Source organism: Myodes glareolus, chromosome 24 (assembly GCF_982192425.1).
Source record: "Myodes glareolus chromosome 24, mMyoGla1.1, whole genome shotgun sequence".
NCBI classification, from domain to species: Eukaryota; Metazoa; Chordata; class Mammalia; order Rodentia; family Cricetidae; genus Myodes; species Myodes glareolus.
The window spans coordinates 33483143-33508078 of record NC_142049.1 but is presented as its reverse complement, the minus strand read 5'-3'; the positions used below and the strand labels follow the sequence as shown (position 1 = coordinate 33508078).

The following is a 24936-nucleotide window of genomic DNA, read 5'->3' as shown; positions in this document are numbered from 1 at the left end:
AAGGAATCACAGACTTTGACCTAAATTTTGTGTGAACACCTCATTTCCTTTATAGCTGAATGGTGTGGGAGGTCCTTCTGTCCAATGTTGCTTTTATTGGTTAATGAATAAAGAAACTGGCTTGTAGATGGGAGGCAGAGTCAGAGAGAAGCCACGTAGCTGCCAGAGATGGACGTAGAAATTTTACCTGGTAAGCCACAGTCATGTGGCGATACACAGATTACTATAAATGGGTTAAATCAATATGTAAGAGTTAGCCAATAAGAAGCTAGAGCTAATGGTCCAAGCAGTGTTTTAAATAACATAGCTTCTGTGTGATTATTTCAGGACTGAGTGGCCGGGAACCAACAAGCGGCTCTCTCCCTCCAACAGCTGAATGCTTGGGATCCTTCAGGGCAGATGTACTTGACTCTTAAAAGGTTGAAACAAAAGAGAATCTTGATATTAACTGATGAAATGCTCTTATGATGACAATTTAATATTAACCATAGCCGAGATCTGGTGTCGCATCTTCATTTAGTCGGGCATTGGGATTCTCAATACATCCTGGTTTTAAGACTTGTTCACATAAAAAAAATAATAATAATCTTATTCTTAAGGAAAAACCTAGAGCTAGAAATCAGGTTGGCTTAACCACAATGTAGTGGGCATGCTAAGTGACTTTGGAAATAGTTATCTTTCAACTGATTTTATGACTGGGAAAGGTTCATGTGTGAAGAATAGGATAACCTTCCTCTTAATTGTTAGGGAAAAAACACAATTGTAGCTTCTTAATTTAAGAAACTACTTTCTTTAAGGAAAAGATGCCCATTGCTGCCTTCCCTGTGTGGGGCAGTGCTGTGCACTGGTGTTTTCTGAGAAGAGTTCTCCCCATGTGCTCCAGAGACCCAGCACAACGGGAGGGTTGAAGCTGAACCATTGCATGTGGCGAGTGCCTACCTGTTAGAGCAGGTGTGGCACGTGCTCTGGCCCTGTACCATTGTCCCTGATGCTCTGAAATGGGTCCTTCTGTAAAATTACACAACAGCTGGGGCTTTCATGATAAACTACTAGTCAAATTGAAATTGTAACAGAGGCAGTGTGGTTATTTTAAAAAAGTAGACAAAAAAAATTCCCCACAGCCAATATCTTTAATTTTTAAGTTTTTATTTTATTTATACATTCTTGGAGTTTTCACACACGTACACAATGTATTTTTTTCTTGTTTTTTCAAGACAAGGTTTCTCTGTGAAATAATCCTGCCTGTGTGTGTATACAATGTATTTTGACCATATCTATTCCCTATTTACCCTCCAAATTCTCAGAACTCTCCACAATCCCCCTTCCAACTTTATATCATCATTTTTCCTTTATAACCCACTGATTTCAATTATTGCTTCTCAAGTGTTGATAGATGTAGAACTATCCACTGGAGCATGGCAACCCGTGAGAGGCCATAAGCCTTAAGAAAACTGACTCTTCCTCCCCCAGAAGCCACCAACTGTCAAAAGTTCTCAACTAGAGTTGTAACTTCATGGGCCTCCCTCCTCCCTGTGGGAACAGCCTGGCTTGATCTTATGAAGATCTTCTGCAGGCAGCCAAAACTGTCGTGAGTCACTTCAATAGTACTACACCATCCAGGAGACGGTATTTTGAAATGGTTCTCCACAGCCTCTGATTCCTTCCTCTTCTATAATGCTCCCTGAATGTTGGGAGGAGGGAGGCAAAGAGATGTCCCATTTGTGACTGAGCAATCCACAGCAACTTATTCTAGGCTTTAACTGGCTTTTCTTGCTAGAGCAGTCATTATAGTAGTTTTCAGAGTTCACTGCTGCATGAGATTGATGACGTCTTTGCTCCTCTAGCAGTGTGTATCGATCCTTCCAGCACTATGAAAGCTAGCCAGTAGGGACAAAGCTTCCAGTCTTTACCAAACTTAATTTCTCTGTGTTCTGTGGACGGTCACACAGTCAGGCATGTATGCGCAGCACAAACCGAACTCAATGGGTTGTTGAAGTTGGGTTGTTGATTTTAATGAAGAAATAAAATTGAGTAGGTAAGGAATAGAGTGTGGATCTGGAGAATGCTGGGAGAAGGGAGGAGAATGGGATCAACTTGCATTGTATGAAATCCTCACTTATTCTATAAAAGAAGCTTCTGATGTGAGGAGGAAATCACAGTAACCCATGGGTCGAAGGATAAGTACTTAGAAGGCAGCTGGAGGATGTGTCTGTTTTTAGCCAAATGACTGGAGTAGGGTATGTATGACCACCCTAGTCACGGAGTCTTGGCCAGGCTTACAGTACCAGGTATGGTCCTGTCCTGTGGAGTAGACTTTAAACATAAACAGAAAGTTGCTATTACCCCAGGAAACTTGTGTCATTTGCTCCAATGGGCATCTCTTACCAGGCTGGTCATTATTGGAGCTCACATGGTTGATTGCCAGGTAAGCCCACCACCGCTATCTTAATTCACTTCATGCAGAATAAAAGGAAAAAAACATCTCATAAGCAAAGTTGCCTTGAGTTTTTGGCATCCAGCTTGCTCTGGCCTCCAGCATGAGCCCCACTGACACCCAAGTCAAGTCTGTGTACCCCAGGAGCCGGACAAATGCTTGTGCGTTGGTTTTATAGTGAACTGCACATTTGAAATGCGACAGCTCTTAATAGTTGAGCAAGTAATTCAAGAGAAATGACTAAAGAAATGTGTGGAATGTTTGCCTTCAGCCGTTCTTAGGCAAGGAGTAAGAGAATCAAGTGATATTCCTACAGAGAAAGGTTAAGCCTACGGATCAAGGAGGTAGCCTGTCAGAATTGTGTGCATGCATGGGTGCACACACGTGTGAGGTCATCATTCCAGGGTTATGCCCAAAGCCTCTTGAAAATTCACCAACCACGGCGCGCGATCACAAACCACAAGTGTCTGCCACAATGGACTCTCAAGGTCTGGCAGAGAGCCAACAAGACAAGTAAAAGTTCTTATCTCAGGAAGAACTCTCCATCATCCGTGGGGCAAACAATACTCAGGACCACAGATATTTTCCAGAAAGTTAATCATTTCATAAAAAGGACGAAGAACTCACCTTTTCTTCTGTGAGGAATTCCAGAGCAGAGGCGTGTCTTCCTTAAAACATAGGTCTTTGGAGCTGGAGCCGAACTGAGCCAAAGGTGAATGGGTCCTGGGAAAGACAGGGAAGGAACCAGAATCACCAAGGCAGAATGATCCCTGCTGGAATGGTGTGCTCAGTTCAGAGACAAATGAGATCTGCGGGCCACAGTTTTCTCTGAGCAGTGGAATCATGGAACATAGGGGCAGCCTCAGAGGACTCTCCTCTTTGGCTTTATGCAGACCCAAAGGAGACAGCAGCTCCCACATGAGAGACCGTCTGCCAGGGGACTGATCCTCTGGGGCTCCTTTTAGCGGCTTCCATCATTTAAAAACATTAACATCCAGTGGGTCTCTTTTTTAGGTAGAAAAGTCTGTCTCCTGAGATCAGGATATATTCACTCAGGCAGAATGGCTGCCCTGGGACATGTCATATCAGCCGCCATTGAAACAAAGCACAAAGTGGTCCTGGCTAGGATGCCCCTTTGCTATGCCGGACTGTCCAGTGGAGGAAGGGCCACCATGAAGGTATCCCTCAAACACATATGAAGTAAAAGGTGTTTTCATGAGAGGTTAAAGAGGCTGTTTTCCCACCTAATTATCTTATACTCTGCTGCACTCTTTCTCTTCTGGAGCCAGTATCATACAGAGGTGTGGTGGCCTGCAGCGGGATTCCCCTCTGTATGTTGTGAATGTGTTTTATTACCATCGATGAACAAAGAAGCTGCTTTGGCCTATGGCAGGGTGGAGAATAACAAGGTGAGGAATCCAAGCAGAGATAGAGGAGGAAGGGAAGCAAAGTCAGGCAGATACCATGTAGCTGCGGAAGGAGAAAGATGCTGGAACCTTACCCGTAAACCATAGCTTCATGGCAATACACAGATTAATAGAAATGGGTTAATTTAAGATATAAGAGCTAGGTAGGAATACACCTAAGATGTTGGCCAGTATTGTAAGTAACATAATTTCTGTGTGATTATTTGGGTCTGGGCAGCCAGGAAATAAAGGCACAGTCTCCATTTACAGTGGCCACCATGAAATATTCACCTAGAGGAACAACAGTAATTAAAACGAACACATGACACCAAAGAAGAAATTTAAGAAAAATAAGTCTATTTGCCCTTTCTCATGTAGGCATTTAGTTGAGCCGTGGACAGTACAACTCTTGTCTTGTGGAGAACTGAAAACCACGCTCTTCACCTGTGTCTAACAGCACCTACCATATCACAAGGAAACAGTCTGCCTAGAGCAAGTGTGTGTCTTCTCTGCCATTTCCTGTGGAGACCAGACGTACCCAAGAACCCTGCTCACAGGCACTGTGATAGACAAGGGAGCATCAGGATGGAAGCATTAGGGAGATTTCTTGGGAGCTCTTGGTATGGGAGCTGGAAAGATGGCTCAGTTGGTTAAGCACAATGACTTCTCTTCCAGAAGACCCAGATTCTATTCCCAACACCCACATGGCAGCTCATAACCATCTGTAACTCCAGTCTTAGGAGACCCAAACACTCTCTTCTGACCTTTGAGTGTACCAGGCATACACATGGTACACAGACATAATCAGACAAGACACCTATATACATATAAATAAATGGCTGTTCTAAAGGAAGGGAAAATAGAAGAAGTTTGCCTGAGACATTTATAATTAGCATGCTTTTGCAACTCAAACTGACTAGAGAAGGTATATGAGTCTGTTGACTGAGGCTTCTGTCCCACCTGGTCCCACAGCCTTTCAGCCCCAAAGAAATCACACAGAGGTCTACATTAGTTATAAACTGATTGGCCTATTAGCTCAGGCTTCTTATAACTCTTATAACTTATATTAGCCCATAATTCTTGTCTGTGTTAGCCATATGGCTTGGTATCTTTCATCAGCGAGGCATTCTCATCTTGTTTCCTATGTGTCCGGGTGATGATTGCAGACTGCTATTTCCTCTTCCCGGAATTCTCCTGTTCTCGTTGCCCCACCTCTATTTCCTGCCTGGGTCGCCCTGCCTATACTTCCCGCCTGGCTACTGGCCAATCAGCATTTTATTAAAAATAATACAAATGACAGGGTACAGACCATTGTCCCACAGCATGAGTTGACGCCCCCATCTCCCATAACTGATTCAGAGGTCTTCTGGTACATTTATGGACAATGTCCCAATGTGTCGGTTAGTATCAAGCTGCTCCCTTCTGCTGCCTGAGTGCTTACATAGCACTTCTGGGAAAGCCGAATGTTGCAAGGACCTTGTTCAAATATTCTACTCTGTACCTGTAGTTATCAATCATGTGAAAAGAAACACACACACATACACATATATACACATACATACACATAAACTCTCACACATATTTACACACATATATACATTCACATAAACATGCATATACACATGCACACACACATACATAGACACTTACACACATATACATGTAGACATAGACATCCATCTATACACACACATGCACACACACATACACAGACACTCGCACACATCACAAGATCCAGGTCACCCACGTCTACACAGCAAGTTCAAAGCCAGCCAAGTACCATGAGACCCTATCTTCTAAGAAATGCACAAAAAGCTAAAGGTGTCAGGTGAAATTTTTAAAAAATGAATAAAATTAGGATATCAACAAAAAGACTAGAATTATCCAATATAACACAACAAAAATTTGGAGCTGAAAAAATATAATGAACGGCATCTGAGTGTGTATGACATGTGTGTGCATGCACATGCTCATGTATGCACTTTCGTGCTCTCCCATGTAAGTGCATGTGGAGGCCAGAGGCTGATGGTGTTGGAACATCTTCCTTAGTTTCTTCTTCACCTTATTGTTTTCAGATGAGAAGAAATATAGAAAGAGCTTTTTAGGTTGAAATGACACATACCAGGTCAAAGATTTGAGGTTTACTTCAATAATGCATTAAGGTGAGGACCCAGGGTATAAAAAATTTACCAAAGTTCATCAATATGTCATCAAGGAATGAAAAGAGAGACTTCCTCTTGGAGTCATTAAGACCAAGAGTGAACCTAAATTTGAAATCCTCACTTCTCTCCCTGTATCTTCTCTAGTCTGTGATTGATGGTCCATCTCTAGTCTGTGATTGATGGTCCATCTCTAATCTGTGATTGATGGTCTATCTCTACTGCCTGGAACTTCTGTAGTCTGTGGTTGCGGTTCATCTGTGTCACCTGTCCCTGACAGAAGGCTTTGCTCTATATTTACTGAACAGCACAGAAAACATAGTGGGGGAAGGAATGAGGAATATTTTTCTACAGAAATCTTCAACCGAGTTAACAAGGGAAGAATATACCTTCCTGACTCCAAATGACCCAGAATAGCACACAAAACTGCAAACGGATGTAAAAAGTATAAAGCTGTATCCACATTTGCTTCCAACATTCACGAAATATCTGTTATTTAAGGTTGCTTCCAACGTGTTGGCGATTTTCAGCAAATGGTTATAACTCAAATACGTTCTCCAGTTAGGGGTACAAATGAGTACATCATTTAAGATTGAAGCTATGCAGTTAGCTCAGGCTGTAAATGTGTATATATAATATACATATATTATATATGGGATATATAAAGCATAGTGAGATTGATTACACTGCTGTCTCTAAGGCAGCTTAAACAGGCTGAGTCCACAGTATGATAGCAGATCGAGCACAGCATCTTAAATGATGCAGGCATGTTATTAATGTGACTGTACGGTCTGGCAAAAGTTCTCCAAAGGCAAAGGTGTGTCCTGAAAGAGGCGTGACCACAGACCTCTGCTCGAGTGTGCCTGCAAGCAAACGTAACAACTAGCATTGTTATAATGTTGGTGATTTACCAACTCAACTGCCTCGACCCAGCAAGATGATTCCTGAAGTCTGAGATTCATGAGGAGGTTAAAGTCAATTTAGGATGAGGGAGCAGGGAATGGCTTTCCCAGTTGAACAAGAACTACATATATTCATCACAAAACTAAATGTGCATTGCTATTCCTATTAGCTTTGCTGCTGAAGTGCATGGTTGCTCAATAAATGCTAAAAATACACACACACACACAACACACACGTGCGAGAACATACACCACACACACACTACACACATGCACACCACACACATGCATGCACACATATGCACACACCACACACATGCATACACAAAAACACACACATGCACAATGCAACCTACCCATACACACACCCCACACATCATACAGTCCACACATGAACACGCACACCATATATTTGCATGCACACCCGCACATGCACACACACATTCCACCACACACATGCATACACATACCACACACACACCATATACATACGCACCACACACACATGCACACACACACCATACATACAGCACCCCACACACACACATATGCATATATGCTCATGCACACACACATATCACATACATGTGCACACACACATATTCCACATATGCACACCAAACACACACAAACACACACACACACAAACACACACACACCGTGCTGGCATTCTCTCTCTGGGCTCGCATACAGGCAGTCAGAGGGAACCTTACAATCTATGGCTTAAGTGATTTCCCAGACATAAAAGGCCTGATCCTTCCTTTTCAAAGCCAATGAGTGAAGTGGAAATAGTGATGTGGGGAGGGTTGCTGCCGTGTAATAAGGGAGTCCTCACATCTCAGCCCAGTGAGCAATGAACACATTATTCAAACAATTGTTTTCATTTAGAGAAGAGAAGCCATTCAGTTCAATTAGCCAGAAAGCCCAGAAAATTGATCATTAATAGTGTGTGAACTTGAGGTAATTAATTAAGAGACAAGTATTTTCATTGCACAGAAAATAGAAGCATGCCCCTGACACACACACACGCTGATGAACTACATGCTTTCAAGGAAAGTAAATGAGAGAAGACTTGGCCTGTGAAATACATCCCAGCCTTGCTAACAGGCTCCCTCGGTTCACAGAGGCATGAAAGAGTGCTGAGTGCCCCCTTGGAATCCTCAGCATTGCCAGCAGGGCTAAGATGACCCAAGGCACCTTAGCTCAAGGTGTAGCTGGAGTTGCTATGTCTTGCCAGAGCAGATGACACTCAGGAATACCACATTTTTGTATCAGGAATATGTGGAGCGCTTGCTCAGCAGTGACGTCTCACTTAGAAAGAGGAACGTATTTTTTAAAAAACAATATCCTAATCATTACCAAGATAAAAATCAATAAAGCATTCAAGGACATCTATGTTAAAGAATGAGAACAGACACCAAAGTATGTCCAAAGCAGACAACAGATTCGGTCCATCCCTCCGGTTTCTGGCAGATGCTGCCAGTGGCATACTTACTACAGTAAGACCTCCATCATATCACTGGTTCTGCGTCGGTGCATTAGGCAACCGCCTACAGTGTCTGCATCAACACTAAATGTGTACAGAGTTCCTTGTCATTGCTCCCTAACCAATGTGGTATAACAACTCTTTATGTAGTTTTCATGTTGTATTAGGTGCCAGAAGTCATCTACCTACAGGGGAAGAAAGCCCGCAAGAGAACGCAGGTCCTCCAGGGGATGAGAGCCTGCTGCAGGAGAACGCAGGTCCTCCAGGGGATGAGAGCCTGCTGCAGGAGAACGCAGGTCCTACAGGGGATGAGAGCCTGCTGCAGGAGAACGCAGGTCCTACAGGGGATGAGAGCCTGCTGCAGGAGAACGCAGGTCCTACAGGGGATGAGAGCCTGCTGCAGGAGAACGCAGGTCCTACAGGGGATGAGAGCCTGCTGCAGGAGAATGCAGGTCCTACAGGGGATGAGAGCCTGCTGCAGGAGAATGCAGGAGAATGCAGGTCCTCCAGGGAATGAAAACCTGCTGCAGGAGAATGCAGGTCCTACAGGGGATGAGAGCCTGCTGCAGGAGAACGCAGGTCCTACAGGGGATGAGAGCCTGCTGCAGGAGAACGCAGGTCCTCCAGGGGATGAGAGCCTGCTGCAGGAGAACGCAGGTCCTACAGGGGATGAGAGCCTGCTGCAGGAGAACGCAGGTTCTACAGGGGATGAGAGCCTGCTGCAGGAGAATGCAGGTCCTACAGGGGATGAGAGCCTGTTGCAGGAGAATGCAGGTCCTATACAGATACCACGCCATTTCACGTGAGGGACAGGAGGATCCTTAGAGAATGCAGGAATCATTCCATACAGACACCAAGGGATGACTGTATTTCCTTCTTTCCTTCTTGAGAACATGTAGCCTATCACGATAGAGCAGTCCTTTGCCCTGGTGGGCTGGTCGAGGCCCAGCGATTGCCTCCTCTGGTGTCTCAGTCTGGGAAATGACCACAGAATCAGTTTGAATGATTCAGGCCTTGGATCCAGGTAAAGTTTCAAGGATTTTCTGTCTTTTTTTTTTTTTTAGTAGTTACCAGGAGACAGCATTAAGATGGCTGTGGTTCCCTCCTGTGTGAGGTCACTTTCTACTTGACTATTTTGAAGGCCTGTGGCTAAGTGCACAGCATCAACAATTACAGGTTTGATGAACTTACCGCCTCACAAGAACAATGTGGCCTCTTCCTCACGGACAACATCTTCCTCTACAGTCAACTCTCTCTTTGGAAATCTATTGATTCAGAAAACCAACCCTTCGAACGTAATTGCTTTTTTATTGATTTTATTGATCTCTACATTTTTCTCTGCTCCCCTCCCTGCCTCTCTCCTCCCCTTCTACCTCTCATGATCCCCACACTCCCAGTTTACTCAGAAGATCTTATCTTGTCTTTTTCTTCTTCCCATGTATATTAGACCCATGTATGTCTCTCTTAGGGTCCTCATTGTTGTCTATGTTATCTGTGATTGTGAATTGTACACTGGTTTTCTTTGCTTTATGTCTAAAAGCCACTTACGAGTGAGTACATATGATAATTGTCTTTCTGGGTCTGGGTTACCTCACTCAATGTGATGTTTTCCAGATCCATTCATTTGCTCACAAATTTCAAGATGTCATTCATTTTTCCCACTGTGTAGTACTCCATTGTGTAAATGTATCACATCTTCTTTATCTATTCTTCCATCGAGGGGCATTTAGGTTGTTTCCAGGTTCTGGCTATGACAAACAATGCTGTTATGAACATACTCGCGCACATGTCCTTGTGGCACGATTAAGCATCCTTTGGATATATACCCAAAGTAGTGTTACTGGGTCTTGAGGAAGGTTCTTTTCTAATTTTCTGAGAAATCATCATTCTGCTATCCAAAGGGGCCGTACCAGCTTGCACTCCCACCAGCAAAGCAGGAGTGTTCCCTTTATCCCACAACCTCTTCAGCATAAGCTGTCATCCGTGTTTTTGATCTTGGCCATTCTGACACGTGTAAGGTGGAATCTCAGAGTTGTTTAGATTTGTATTTCTCTGATAGCTAAAAATGTTGAGCATTTCCTTAAGTGACTTTCAGCCATTTTAGATACCTCTGTTGAGAGTCCTCTTTTTAGGTCTGTACCCCCACTTTTTATTGGATTATTTGTTCTTTTGATGTCAAATTTCTTGAGTTCTTTGTATATTTTGGAGATCAGACCTCTATCTGATCTGGGTTTGGTAAAGATCTTTTCCCATTCTGGAGGCTGCCATTTTGTCTTGTTGACCACATCCTTTGCTTTACAGAAGCTTCTCAGTTTCAGCAGATCCCATTTATTAATTGTTTCTTTCAGTGTCTGTGCAACAGGGGTTAAACTTAGGAAGTAGTCTCCTGTGCCAATGTGTTCAAGTTCAAAAGAACTTCCCACTTTCTCTTCTTCCCACTTTCTCTTCTAGGAGGTTCAGTGTGACTGGTTTTACGTTGAGGTCTTTGATCCATTTGGACTTGAGTTTTGTGCATGGTGATAGATATGGATCTATTTTCATTCTTCTACATGTTGATATCCAGTTACGCCAGCACCATGTGTTAAACATGCTTTCTTTTGTCCATTTTGTGTTTTTAGTTTCTTTGTCAAAAATCAAGTGTTAGTAGATGTGTGGATGATATCCAGGTCTTTGATCCAATTCCATTGGTCCTCCTGTCTGTTTTTATGCCGATACCAGGCTGTTTTCATTACTGAAACTCTATAGTAGAGTTTGAAATTCAGGGTTGTGATGCCTTCAAAAGTTCCTTTGTTGTATAGGATTGTTTTGGCTATCCTGGGTTTTTTTGTTTTTCCATATGAAGTTGAGTATTGTTCTCTGGAGGTCTTTGAATAATTTTGCTAGGATTTTGATAGGCATTGCATGGAATCTGTAGATTGCTTTTAGTAAGATTTCCATTTTTACTATGTTAATTCTACCTACCCAAGCGCATGGAAGATCTTTCATTTTCATTTCATTTTCTGGTGTCTTCTTCGATTTCTTTCTTCAAAGTTTTTAAGTTCTTGTCATTCAGGTCTTTTACTTGTTTGGTTAGCATTACCCCCAAGATATTTTATGTTATTTGTGGCTATTATAAAGGATGATATTTCTCTGATTGCTTTCTCAGCCTATTTATTACCTGTATAAAGGATGGCTACTAATTTTTTTCGAGTTAGTCTTGTATCCTGCTGCATTACTGAAGGTGTTTATGAGTTGTAGAAGTTCCTTGGTAGAATTTTGGGGGTCACTTATATGAACCATCATATCATCAGCAAATAGTGACAGTTTGACTTCTTCTTTTCTAATTGGAACCCCTTGATCTCCTTTTGTTGTGTTATTACTCTAGTTAGAACCTCAAGTACTATATTAAAAAGATATGGAAAGAGTGGACAACCTTGTCTTGTTCCTGATTTCAGTGGGATCGCTGGGAGTTTCTCTCCATTTATTTGGCTGTTGGCTGTTGGCTTGCTGTATATTGCCTTTATTATGTTTAGGTATGTTCCTTATATCCCTGCTCTCTCCAAGACCTTTATCATGAAGGAATGTTGTACTTTGTCAAAGGCTTTTTCAACATCTAATAAGATGATCATGTGGGGTTTTTTTTCATTTGTTTATATGGTGGATTACATTGACAGATAGTCATATGTTGAACCATCTCTGCATCTCTGGGATGAAGCCTACTTGGCCATAGTGAATGATTTTTCTGATGTGTTCTAAGATTTGGTTTGCCAGTGTTTTATTGAGTATTTTTGCATCAATGTTCATGAGTGAGATTGGTCTGTAATTCTCTTTCTTTGTAATGTCTTTGTGTGGTTTGGGTATCAGGGTAATTGTAGCCTCATAAAAAGAGTTTGGCGGTGTTCCTTCTGCTTCTATTGTGCGGAACAATTTGAGGAGTATTGATATTAGTACTTTGAAAATCTTGTAGAATTCTGCACTGAAACCATCAGGTCCTGGGCTTTTTTTGTTGGGAGACTTTTGATGACTGTTTCTATTTCCTTAGAGGTTATAGGTACATTTAATTTGTTTAACTAGTCTTGATTTAATTTTGCCAAGTGATATTTATCTAGAAAATTATCCATTTTCTTTCAGTTGTTCAATTCTGTAAGTACAGGTTTTCAAAATATGACTGATGGTTTTCTGGATTTCCTCCATATCTGTTATGTCCTCCTTTTCATTACTGATCTTGTTAATGTGGATATTCTCTCTCTGCCATTTGGTTAGTTTGAATAAAGGTTTGCCTATTTTGTTGATTTTCTCAAAGAACCAATTCTTTGTCTCATTGATTCTTTGTATTATTTTTGTTATTGTTTCTATTTTGCTGATTTCACCTCTCAATTTGATTTTTCCTGCCCTCTAGTCATCCTGAATGAGTTTGCTTCTTTTGTTCTAGAATTTTTAGGTGTTTTGTTAACTCACTAGTCTGGGATTTAAACAGATTTTTTATGTAGACATTTAGTGCTACTCTGAACTTTCCTCTTAACTCTGCTTTCCTTGTGTCCCATAAATTTGGGTATATTGTGTAGTCATCTTTGTTAAATTTTAGGAAGTCTTTCATTTCTTCCTTTATTTCTTCCTTGACCTATTGGTGAGTCAGAGGATCATTGTTTAATTTCCATGTGTTCATGGGCTTTCTGAAATTAATGTTGCTGTTGAATTCTAATTTTAAACCGTGGTGATCCAATAAGATATATGGGTTTATTCCAATTTTTTTTGTATCTGTTGAGGTTTGCTTTGTTACCTAGTATGTGATCAATTTTTAGAAGATTCCATGAGGTGCTGAGAAGAAGGTACATTCTTTTATCTTTGGATGGAATGTTCTATAGTTGCTGTTAAGTCCGTTTGAGTCATAACATCTGTTAGTTTTCTTATTTCTCTGTTAAGTTTCTGTCTTGCAGACCTGTCCAGTGGTGAGAGTGGGGTGTTGAAGTCTCCCACTATTAGTGTGTGGGGTTTAATGTGTGATTTAAGCTTTAGTAATTTTTCTTTTACATGTGAGGATACCCTTGTATTTGGGGCATAGATGTTCAGTATTGAAATTTCCTCTTGATGGATTTTTCCTGTGACAAATATGAAATGTCTTTCTTTGTCTCTTTGGTTGATTTAGTTTGAGTCTATTTTGTTAGATATTAAAATAGCTACACCAGCTTGTTTCTTAGGTCCATTTGATTGGAAAATTTTTTTCCCAAAACTTTTCTCTGAGGTGACATCTGTCTTTGAGGTTCGGTTGTGTTTCTTATATGCAGCAGATGGATGGATTCTGTTGTACATTCAATCTGTTAGCCTGTGTCCTTTTATAGGTGAGTTGAGTCCATTTATATTAAGGGATATTTATGATCAGTTATTACTAATACCTGTTATTTTGGTTTTCGTTGTTGTTGATGTTATTGTGTGTGGTTTTCCATTTTTTTGGGATTTGCTGCTATGAGATCATCTATTGCTGTGTTTTTGTTGATGTAACTAACTTCCCTGGGTTGGAGTTTTCCTTCTAGTACTTTGTGTATGGCTGGGTTTGTGGCTAGGTATTGGTTAAATCCTGTTCTGTCATGAAATATCTTGTTTTGTCAATCTATTATAATTGAAAGTTTTGCTGGATATACTAGTCGGAGCTGGCATCATGGTCTCTTAATGTCTGCATAATGCTTGACCAGGACCTTCTGGCTTTCATTGTTTCCATTGAGAAGTTGGGTGCAATTCTGATAGGTCTGTCTTTATATGCTACTTGACCTTTTTCCTTTGCAGCTCTTAATAGTCTTTCTTTATTCTTCATATTTAGTGTTTTGATTATTATGTGGTGAGGGAACTTTTTTTTGGATCCAGTCTATTTGGTGTTCTGTGAGCTTCTTCTTATGAATATCTTTATTTAGGTTGGGAAATTTTTCTTCTATGATTTTGTTGAATATATTTTCTGTGCTTTTGAGTTGAACTTCTTCTATTCCTATTATTCTTAAGTTTGGTCTTTTCCTGGTGTCCCAGATTTTCTGGATATTTTGTGTTAAGCTTTTGTTAGATTTAATATTTTCTATGACTGATGAGTCTATTTCCTTTATCGTATCTTCAATGCTTGAGATTCTTTCTTCCATCTCTTGTATTCTGCTGTTTATGTTGCACTTACTGATCATTTTTCCATATTTTCCATTTCCATTTGCAGAACTCTTTGGTTTGTGTTTTCTTAATTGTCTCTATTTCAGTTTTCAAGTCTTGAATTGTTTCTTTCACCTGTTTGATTGCTTTTTCTTAGTTTTTCTTAAAGGGATTTGTTGATTTCTTCAAAATTTTTTGTTTGTCTTTTTCTCAATTTCTTTGAGAGAATTTTTCATTTCCTCTTTAAGGGCCTCAAACATTCTCCTAAAGTTATTTTAGATCATTTTTTTTCTGCTTAATCTGTATTGTGGTGTTCAAGTCTTGCTATTTTAGAATCACTAGTTTCTGTTGGTATCATGTTACTTCTTGTGGTATTGAGTGTGTTCTTACCCTGTCTATATATCTTTTCCTCTGATTGGTATAGTTGGGGCTGTGTCTTTGGTGATCACTCTTCCAGGTACCAGTAGATTCAAGGCTCAGATGGTTGTTTCTTATGGTGGAGTTGGGGCCATGGTTCCAGTCACCCTGAAGGTCACTCGGCATTCCTGGTGAGTACTTGGTGCTCCTGGAAGTTACTCTGCAATCCCACAGGTCATTCAGGCCTGTATCCCCAGAGGTGGTTGGCTTGGGCCTGCTCCCGTGAAGATCGTTCATTTGGCCCTGCTCCAGCAGAGATTGCTCACTCAGGCCTGCTTGGCAGAGGTCACTGGCTCTGACCTGGTCTTGTGGAGGTTGCTGGCCTGGGCCTGGTACCATAGAGATTGCTGAGTGAGGTAGAGGAAGAACAGGGACACAGACATTCCATACTGAGAAGTCAGCCATACTGAGAAACACAGCCAAGGAGTTCCCAGGGAGGGGACTCAGGTGAGTCAGAAGAAAGCTGGACATTCCTACCCTCAGGCTGAGCCCACAGCCCTCAGAAGTCTCAAGACCAACTACTGCTTACAATAGGAAGTGGTTCCTCTAGAAGACTGAGCAGGAGTGGGGAGAAATCCCACTGTGCCATGCTGGATGACCCAGAGGGCGTCAGATGGGCAATCTCGACAGAATCCACTGTTAATAACTAAGCTACTTGGAGGCCTAAGATCAGGAAACATTCACAGGTTGAGGACTTTCACTTTGGCCTACCATAGCGGCTAATAAAGTAATAAAGACACAGAAAGGCAGTTTTGTAGAACTAGAAGGGTACAGGTGACAGGAGCTTGCCTTTGACTAGAAGCAAATAAAGATAAGTAGCCCGCCACCCCCAACCCATTCAGTAGCCAGAATCAGGTCTCATCAACTGAGAATTACCATAGAGTTTGGTAGTTCTGAGCCCAAAGCCAGTAGGGGTCTTAGGGTTTGTATTAATAAAAGACCATGACCAAAAGTTTGGGGAGGTAAAGGCTTATTCCACCCTATAGCTTTTAAGTCCTGTGGTGGTTTGAATGAAAGAGGCCCCCAAAGGCTCATATGTTTTAATAATCATTCCAGTTAGTGGAACTGTTTGGGAAGGACTAGGAGGTATGGCTTATTAGAGGAGGTGAGCCACTGGGGGCAGACTTTGAAGTTCCAAAAGGTTCATGTCATTCCCAGTATCCCTCACTGTCTTATGGCTGGCTGTGTCTCAAGATGTGAGCTTTAGCTGCTGCTCCAACCTCACACCTGACTGCCTGCTGCCATGCTCTCTGCCGTAATGGTCAAGGACTCACCTCTAAAACTGCAAACCCAATAAACTCTTCAGTGAATTCCTCTGTTCACAAGTCCATAGCTGAATAAAACAAGGACAGGAAGCTGGAGGCAGGGACTGAAGCAGAACTATGGAAGAGGGCTGTTTGTTGGCTTGTTCTGATGTTTGCTTAGGCTGCCTTCTTACAGCACCCAGGACCACCATCCCAGGCATGACACGACCCACAGGGAGCTGTTTCCTCCCACATCGATAATGAATCAAGAAAATGCAACACAGGCTTTCCCACAGGCCAGTCAGGTAGAGGCATTTTCCCAGCTGAGAGTCCATCTTCCCAAATGAATTTAGCGTGTATAAAGTAGACATGAACACAATGCATAGATCAAATTTCAGAGCTATCTATCTGATTTTCACTACTGTTGAGCCTGAGAACCTCAAAGTTCTAGGAATGCATATGATACCCACAACTGCATTCCTCCACCAGGGCAATTAACAATCAGGAGGCCTTGAATGTGCAGGTATAGAGCCTCAAAAAAATAGAAAGGTAAGGAACACCATATTTACTCCAAACAGTAAGCATAACCCTGATACCAAAGCCAAACGAGGAGTCAAGAAAGAAAACTATGGACCAGTTTCTCTGATGCACATGATAAAGAAATTTTTAGCACATTTTAATTTAAAAACACATTCACATGATACAACATAACCAAGTGTTATGAAATATTATTTTAAGATATGTCACATTTTTATGCTGTGGAACACTTGTTTTAATGATGCAAAAAAAGATGTGTTGCATTCTTTCATGCTGCAGTTGTTAACTCTGTGAAGCTGTGTTACTGTGCCTGTCTAAAACACCTGATTAGTCGGATAAAGAGCTGAATGACCAATAGTTAGTCATGAAAAGGGATAGGAGGGGCTGGCATGCAGGGAGAATAAATAGGAGAAAAAGAGATATCAGGAAACAAGAGAGATAAAGAAACAAGAAGAGGAGAGGAGGATGCTAAGGGCCAGCCTCAGAGCCAGTCACGGAGTAAGAGTGAAAGTAAGATCACAAAAGTAAGAAAAGGTAAAAGCTCAGAGGCAAAAGGTAGCCTGAATAATTTAAGAAAAGCTGGCAACAAACAAGCCAATCTAAGGCTGGGAATTTATAAGTAATAGCATGACTCCATATGTGATTAATCTGGGAGCTGGGTGGCTCTCCCCACCAAAGAGTGGAAGAGTAAAAAGAACCAACAACCAAGTTTTATTTTCTACTAGATACAAGGTTGACTCAGCATGTACAAAAAATATAATTCAGCACGTAAGTAGACTCAGGGAGAAAAACTATATGATCCTCTAGTCAATTCAGAAAGACCTTTGACAAAGTCCGTCATTCTTTCAGAACATGCGTTGCAGAAAACACAGCCTCTTTACCAAACAGAGTTCCAGAAGATGGAAGTTTGGCCCACATTCCTCACTCTGTACAAGAATCAATTTAGGATACATCAAAGACCTTAGTGTACAACCAGAAACTTTGAAATTGCTAGAAGAAAACCTAAGCTAGACACTTAGGTATGTCTGTAACACAAAGGGGCCTGCTTGTTGGGGTTTATGTCCTGCCCAGTTCCCCACAACTGGCAAGCCCCAAAGAAAATCACACAGAGATCTCCATAAGTTATAAAATTGATTGGCCCATTAGCTCAGACTTCTTGTTAACTCTTGTAGCTTATATTAACCCATTATTCTTATCTATGCTAGCCACATGGCTCGGTACCTTTCTCAGCAGAGCAGCTCACATCTTGCTTCTTCAGTGATCTGGGAAGAACTGTGGAGGGAGCTTCCTGCTTCCCAGAATATTTCTGTTCTCATTGCCCCGCCTCTACTTCCTGTCTGGTTGACACCTATACTTCCTGTTTGGCCAATCAGCATTTATTTAAAACATGATTGACAGAATACAGACAATTCTCCCGCACCATATGTCAGCATCTCAGTTGTTTTTCTGTTGCTAAGAAAGACCAAGGCAACTCTTAGAAAAATGTAATTTGAGGCTTGCAGTTTCAGAAGTTTAGTTCATTGTCATCAGGGCAGGTAGGATGATGGCATTCCAGCAAGTCCTGGAGCAGTAGCTGAGAACTACAATCTGATCCATAGGAAGAGAGGGGGGGGGCTGGGCCTCCTCCAACAAAGTCACACCTACTCCTACTCCAACCGGGCCACACCTCCTCCTAATCTGTCTCAAATAGTGCCTCTCCCTGGTAACTAAGCATTCAAATACAACCATATTGGGGGGGGGCATTCATTTAAACCACCACAACTGCATAGGCAGGGATTTTCTATCCATAACTGCCATAGCACAGGAAATATCCCTAAGAGCTGGCAAAAAAGGAAAAAAAAGAAAAGGAAAAGAGAAAGAAAGAAAGAAAGAAAGAAAGAAAGAAAGAAAGAAAGAAAGAAAGAAAGAAAGAAAGAAAGAAAGAAGGGAAGAAAGAAAAAGAAAGAAAGAAAGAAAGAAAGAAAGAAAGAAAGAAAGAAAAAATTAAATGTTGTGATTAAGACGACTCTCACTCCCCCTGACTGGCAGCAGAACTTCCTTGTGGTCTGTAATTGACAAGGATGTTTGTGTTCTTCCTGGCTAGTGGTTTTCCACAGAATCAGTAGAGGTATATTTTGCTCAGGGCAAAATAAAGGTTGATGTTCTTCCACCTGAAAAGAAGCCTCCATGTCTCAATCCCGGCACATGTGCGCGCGCGCACAGACACACACACACACACACACACACACACCAGTCTCAGCAAGTCCAGGCAGTGCAGGTGTGACAATTAAAATTATTAAGAGGGTAGTGGTAGTGCATGCCTTTAACCCTGCACTTGGGAGGCAAAGGCAGGTAGATCTCAGTGAGTTCAAGGCCAGCCTGATCTGGTCTCCAAAGTGAGTTCCAGGGCAGCCAGGGCTACATGGCAGCTCACAACTGTCTGTAACTCCAGGATCCAGTACCCTCACACTGACGTACATACAGGCAAAACACCAATAAAAAAAATAAAATAAAATAAATGAAAAAGAGTGTGTGACGTTAAGAAGCTTCTCCACAGCGAAGAGAATAATTACTAAAGTAAAGAAAAAGAAGAGGAGAAACAGTTTTGCCAACTGCCCATCATGCAGGGGATTAGTGCCCAAAACACATGAAGAACTGCAAAACTTAAACACCAAAAACCCTACAAACCGTCCCGTCAGTGAACAGCTAATGAGCTGACGGACTTCTGAAGAGATGAAGTTTAAACAGTAAATGAATACTTGAAAAAGAACTCGGTGTATTCGGCCATCAGAGTGGGCCAAATTAAGACGCCGTGAGACTCCATCTCATTCTCCTCAGAACGGCCACCATCCACAGAGCAAATGACAACAGTTCTGGCAAGGATGTGGAAGTGTGGGCTCAAATAACCACCCTCGTTCCTCATGGTTATGTTTAATTGCTGTGAAATGCACACTGCGAAATTTATCCTCTTAGCCGCGTTGTTTGTCTTTCAACGATGCTAAGAGCTTCAATCATGTCCAGAACTCATCTGACCACGCTGAAATTCTGCCCTACTAAGAGATTCCACATCACACCATCCCCGAGCCTGGGAAACACCGTGGTGCTTTCCGTCTTTCTAAATATGTTTTCCAGAGGACCCCATGTAAAAGGAATCACGCAGGCCCTGTCTTCATTGTGAGTAGCGTGTTCCTCTTAGGCAGTGTCCTCAAGGCTTGCCCATGTTACCACAGGCATCAGAATCCCCTTCCTGTTAGAAGCTAAATGGGTTGTACACATATACCCCAATTCACCTATACACGCGTATGCTTGCTTGATGCTGTTGTGAACGTGAATAGGAAAATATTTCTTCGACATGCTGTGTCGGGGGCCGGAGAGATGGTTTTGCAGTTAAAAGTACTTCCTGCTTTCACAGAAGGCCTAAGTTCCGCTCCCAGCACCCACCCAGAGTGGCTCGAAGCTGCCTGTCACTCCAACACCAGCGGATCCAATATGTGTCTAGTGACGCCACACATATGCAAACACTCAAACATACAATACATGAATCCTTTCAGAGATGCTCTGTGTCTTCGTCCATCTGGGCCATCATAACAAAATACCTTCTTTTGTATTGAACTAATTTTGTAATGGACTAATTTTACTTTTACAGTCTCAGGGCTGAGGAGCTCTTCTTGCTACATTTTCACAAGAAAAAGACAGAAGGCTGAGTAAGGCCTCACTAACTTGTCCAGGCCTCTTATGAGATCACTATGCTGTTCATGAGGACTCCAGCTCAGTTTGGCCTCTTTCTGACACTGTCACACTCAGGAGGTGATACAAAGTTTCAGAGAAGGCTCTGTCAACCATAGCAAGGAGCTCAATGTTCCCTGAGTTAGCTGGACACAGTCACCCAAAGGATGATGCTCTCAGCATTACCAGGAAGTGTGTAAATAGCGACAAATAGGAATTTGTGGTGTGAACATTGACGTATAAAGTCTGTTCTCTTTACATGAGCAAGTATTTTAAGGTTTATCATTCCCGTATATGTCAACTCAGGGATTTCTCTCCTTTTTCCCCCTCCTCTGGCCACATCACATTTGCCAATCCCTGCCTGCCCCAGCTCCCTCTTATTCAGGCTTTTCTGACATAAAAAAATTATTAAATTAATTCAAATGCTATGTTTATAGAAACAAAATATTTCCTAAGATATAGTTTACAGATACTTCCAAAATTATATAATATTTGGAATACTTTAAATACCATGCGAAATCACCACAGCCGTAGACAACTCTTTCTGTTTTTATTGTTATCTGAAGCTAGGTTTATTGTATTTTAAAGGTAGTGCTTGTCCAAAATAAACCAGGAAAGATATTAATGCTGAAAATGTTTTTATAAAATTTCTGGGAGTCTTTCCCATGAAATGAAGGGAAAGTGTATTTGCAAAAACTTAGTTTTTACCAGCTCTATGCCTAGCCCATGCTGTGCTTCACACTCACCTCTCCTCGATGAGGAACGAGCTCAACTCTGAGTGTTCAGGAACACGGAGGCTCTTCTCAGCCGCCTGGCCAGCGTAGGGGACACAGGGGTCCACTTGGCCATGCTGGTGGTTTCCGGTGGTGGGTTCGGCTGTCATCAGCCGTCCAGGGTTGGAGCATGCTGGGACTGATGAAGCAGAAGTCTGGCGGAGTTCCACCTCCAGTATGGCCGAGGTCAGCCTGATGTCTTTGTTCTCCAGATGCATGACCTGTCGCCACTCGTTCTAGGTCAAACAGAAAGAAGCCACTCACTGCTGCTGCAAAGCAAACTCCGTATCACCAGAGGGTAGCTAAGACACAGCCCTTCTAGAAGAACCACACAGGAGAAGTGTGCTTGTCTTTAAGGCTGACAACACGGCACGTTTTACACTAGCAATGGCCCGCACCTTCTATAATAGAACACAATGCATTTTTTCAAGTATGCAAATTTTTTTAATTTTCATTTTATTTTTAGCATACGATGTATTTTGATCATAGTCTTTTCCTCTCCCCCAGTGTACGACTCAGTGGTAAAAAACAATGACATCAGGCTGGAGAGATGACTCAGTGGTTAGGAGCACTGACTGCTCTTCTGAAGGTCCTGAGTTCAATTCCCAGCAACCACATGGTGACTCACAATCATCTGTAATGAGATCTGGTGCCCTCTTCTAGCCTGCAGGCATACATGGAGGCAGAATACTGAGAATATTGTTCATATAATAAATACATCTTAAAAAAAAAAAACAAAAGCAATGACATCTTGAATTTTGCATGCAAATGGATGGAAATAGAAAACACTATCCTGAGTGAGATAACCCAGACCCAAAAAGATGAATATGGTATGTACTCACTCATTAGTGGGCTCTAGCCATAAACAAAGGACATTAAGCCTATAGTTCGCGATCCCAGAGAAGCCAAATAATAAGGTGAACCCAAAGAAAAACATATACAGATCCTCCTGGAAATTGGAAGCAGACAAGATCGCCAGGCAAAAATTGGGAGCATGAGGGTGAGGTGGGGTGGGGAAAGGGGAAGGGGGAGAGAGAAGGGAGAAGGGAAGGATTGGGAAGAGTTTGAGCGAGTGGGAGAGTTGAGATGGAGGAAGGGCGGATATAGAAGCAGGGAAGAAGATATCTTAATTAAGGGAGCCATTTTAGGGTTGGCAAGAGACTTGGCTCTAGAGGGGATCCCAGGTGTCCACAAAGATGTCCCCAGCTAGGTCCTTGGGCAGCAGAGGAGATGGTGCCTGAACTGGCCTTGTCCTATAGTCACACTGATTACTATCTTAAATATTACCATAGAACCTTCGTCCGGACATGGACAGAGAAAGAGACAGAGACCCACATCAGAGCACTGAACTGAGCTCCCAAGGTCCAGTTGAAGAGCAGAAGGAGGGAGAATATGAGCAAGGAAGTCAGGACCGCGATGGGTTGGTCCACCCACTGAGACACGTGCCTGTTCTAATGGGAGCTCACCAAATCCAGCTGGACTGGGACTGAACGAGCATGGGATCAAATTGGACCCTCTGAATGTGGCTGACAATGAGGGCTGCCTGAGAAGCCATTGATAAAGGCACTGGGACTTGTTTCTACTGCATGTACTGACTTGTTGGGATGCTAGTCTGTTTGGATGCTCACCTTCCTAGGCCTGGATGGAGGGGGGGAGGGCATTGGACTTCCCACAGGGCAGGGTACCCTGCCCTCTCTTAAGACTGGAAGGGAAGGGAGGAGGGGGAGTGGGGGAGTGGGAGGGGATTAAGAGGAGGGGAGGAAGTGGAAATTTTGAATGGAAAAATAATATTTAAAAAAAGTTTTCAAAATATATATGAAAAAGACTCTATGAAGGACAACCTATGCTGTGTGATAGTCCTATGGAAACATGTATAGGTTATCTGTACAGTGCATCAGAGCAAAATATCCTGCAAAGAATGGCTACCTCTGACTAGGTTTTCAATGTCTTTCTTTCTTCCTTAAGGTGTTTAAAATGTTTGCTCCTAATTGCATTGAGAAATATAGATAGATAGATAGATAGATAGATAGATAGATAGATAGATAGATACAGATATAGATATATATAATTTTGCTATAAAGATGAGAAAGTACACTGTAAGTACCACTGAGGCTATGTTTCAAACCATTTGCTACTTTTATTTTTCATATTTTATAGCACCCGATAACTCAAGCAATGATCTTCGGCTTTACAGCAACCCGGTTTGCTGTCAACCTCTCTGTGGCACCAAGGATTCCTGTGTTCCTTGGTCGAGTCAGTTTTGAAACTCCGAGGAACAACAGCCGGTGCTTCTGCTGTAGGTAACACAGCATATGTGCCTGCGGCTCCTGCTTGCCGGGTTCGTCTGCGCAATCCGCAATACACTCTGAGACAGGATTCCTGCGGATCCACGCTAAGTAGGGGTTCACGAAGACTCAGAACGGGTACAGGACAAGTATATTATAGCTACAGCTAAGTACCCTTGTAGTACACTTTAAATGTAGAGTGTCCGCAAACCACCACATGTGAAAGGCTTGGTCTTCAACTCGGCTGGGAGAAGGCAGAAACTTACAAAAGTAAGGTTTAGTGAGAGATCTTCAGGTCACTCGGGGGCACATGCCTTTGAAGAAGACCCTGGGATCCTCCTCCTTTCTCTCTCCCTTCCTGACCAGGTAATGATGGAATTTTCCTGCCATGTGCATATATGTTACAACCAAAGCATTGATGTCAACCCATCGTAGACTTCCACTTGCGAAGCTGCGAGCCAAGAGAAGCATTTTCTCTCTGTAATATGCTTACCTTCTACGTTTTGCTGCAGTTCCAAGAAGCTGACTCACACAGCTAGAGACACGCCTAGTGGAGCGAGAATTTATGTCAAACATGAAAAGGTACTAGCATCGAAAAGCCTACACATTTTGTGCCCAGCTTTGGCTAGCCATGTTTGTAGACCAATGTGACAGACAGTGCAGGTGGAATGTACTTGTATCAAAGGATGAAAAGCAAAAGCAGCTGAGCTTGGGGCTTCCAAGACTTTCATCCTGGTCAGAACAAATCACATGTGTACATGTGTGTTACAAAGCGCCAGTTATGTGGTTCAGCGGATTCCCACATACAAAAACATAGGTTCCAGTATTTAAATTTAAGACTAACATTGCGATACGCAAAGATGACTAATAAACTTAATTTTTCATTACTAAGGAAATGGCATTAAAAAGAAAGTTTGAAACATTATACATAGCTAGGCATGGTGGTTCATAGCTATAATTCTGGAAATTGAGAGACAGAGGCAGAGGGATTGCAATATTTGAAGTCAGGTCAGCCTAGGTTACAGAGTAGAATCCTACTTTTAAAGGTTAAAAAAAAAAACCAAAAATCTAAAACAATGGAAAATATGCCGTGATAAGGTAAGAAAGATGAGGGGCTAAAGGAAAGATTTATTTTAGCCTTATTGGTTGCCCCAGGTCTTTTATTAAAAAGCTCCACAATTCTGTGATTAACCCTAATTCAAAAGCATTATCTTCTGCCTGCGCTAAATACTATGGTACTTATAGAATATTTATTAAGATGGATTTTGAGCTAAATACTTGAATCGCCACCCTCAAATTCATATATTGCTGTCTTCCTGCATGTGATAGTTAGGAGGGGTCTACGAAGAGGACTGGGGTCTAGTGTGTGTGTGTTAGGAGGGGGTCTACGGGGAAAACTGGGGTCCTGTGTGTGTGTGTGTGTGTGTGTTAGGAGGAGGTCTACGGAGAGGGCTGGGGTCCTGTGTGTGTGTGTGTGTGTGTGTGT

At 42.2% G+C, this 24936-nt stretch overlaps 1 protein-coding gene across 1 annotated transcript in view; it reads right to left on the bottom strand.

Moving 5' to 3' along the window:
- Positions 1-21397, bottom strand: part of Oca2 (OCA2 melanosomal transmembrane protein) — a 278738-nt gene extending 257341 nt beyond the window's left edge. Inside the window, exons 1-2 of the mRNA XM_087901282.1 lie at positions 21139-21397; positions 3062-3157 (exon numbers count right to left, since the gene is read on the bottom strand). Of these exons, the coding sequence (XP_087757408.1) occupies positions 3062-3157; positions 21139-21383 (341 nt within the window). The 5' untranslated portion in view covers positions 21384-21397. The remainder of the gene's footprint in view (positions 1-3061; positions 3158-21138) is intronic.
- Between the last annotated feature and the right edge of the window lie 3539 nt (positions 21398-24936).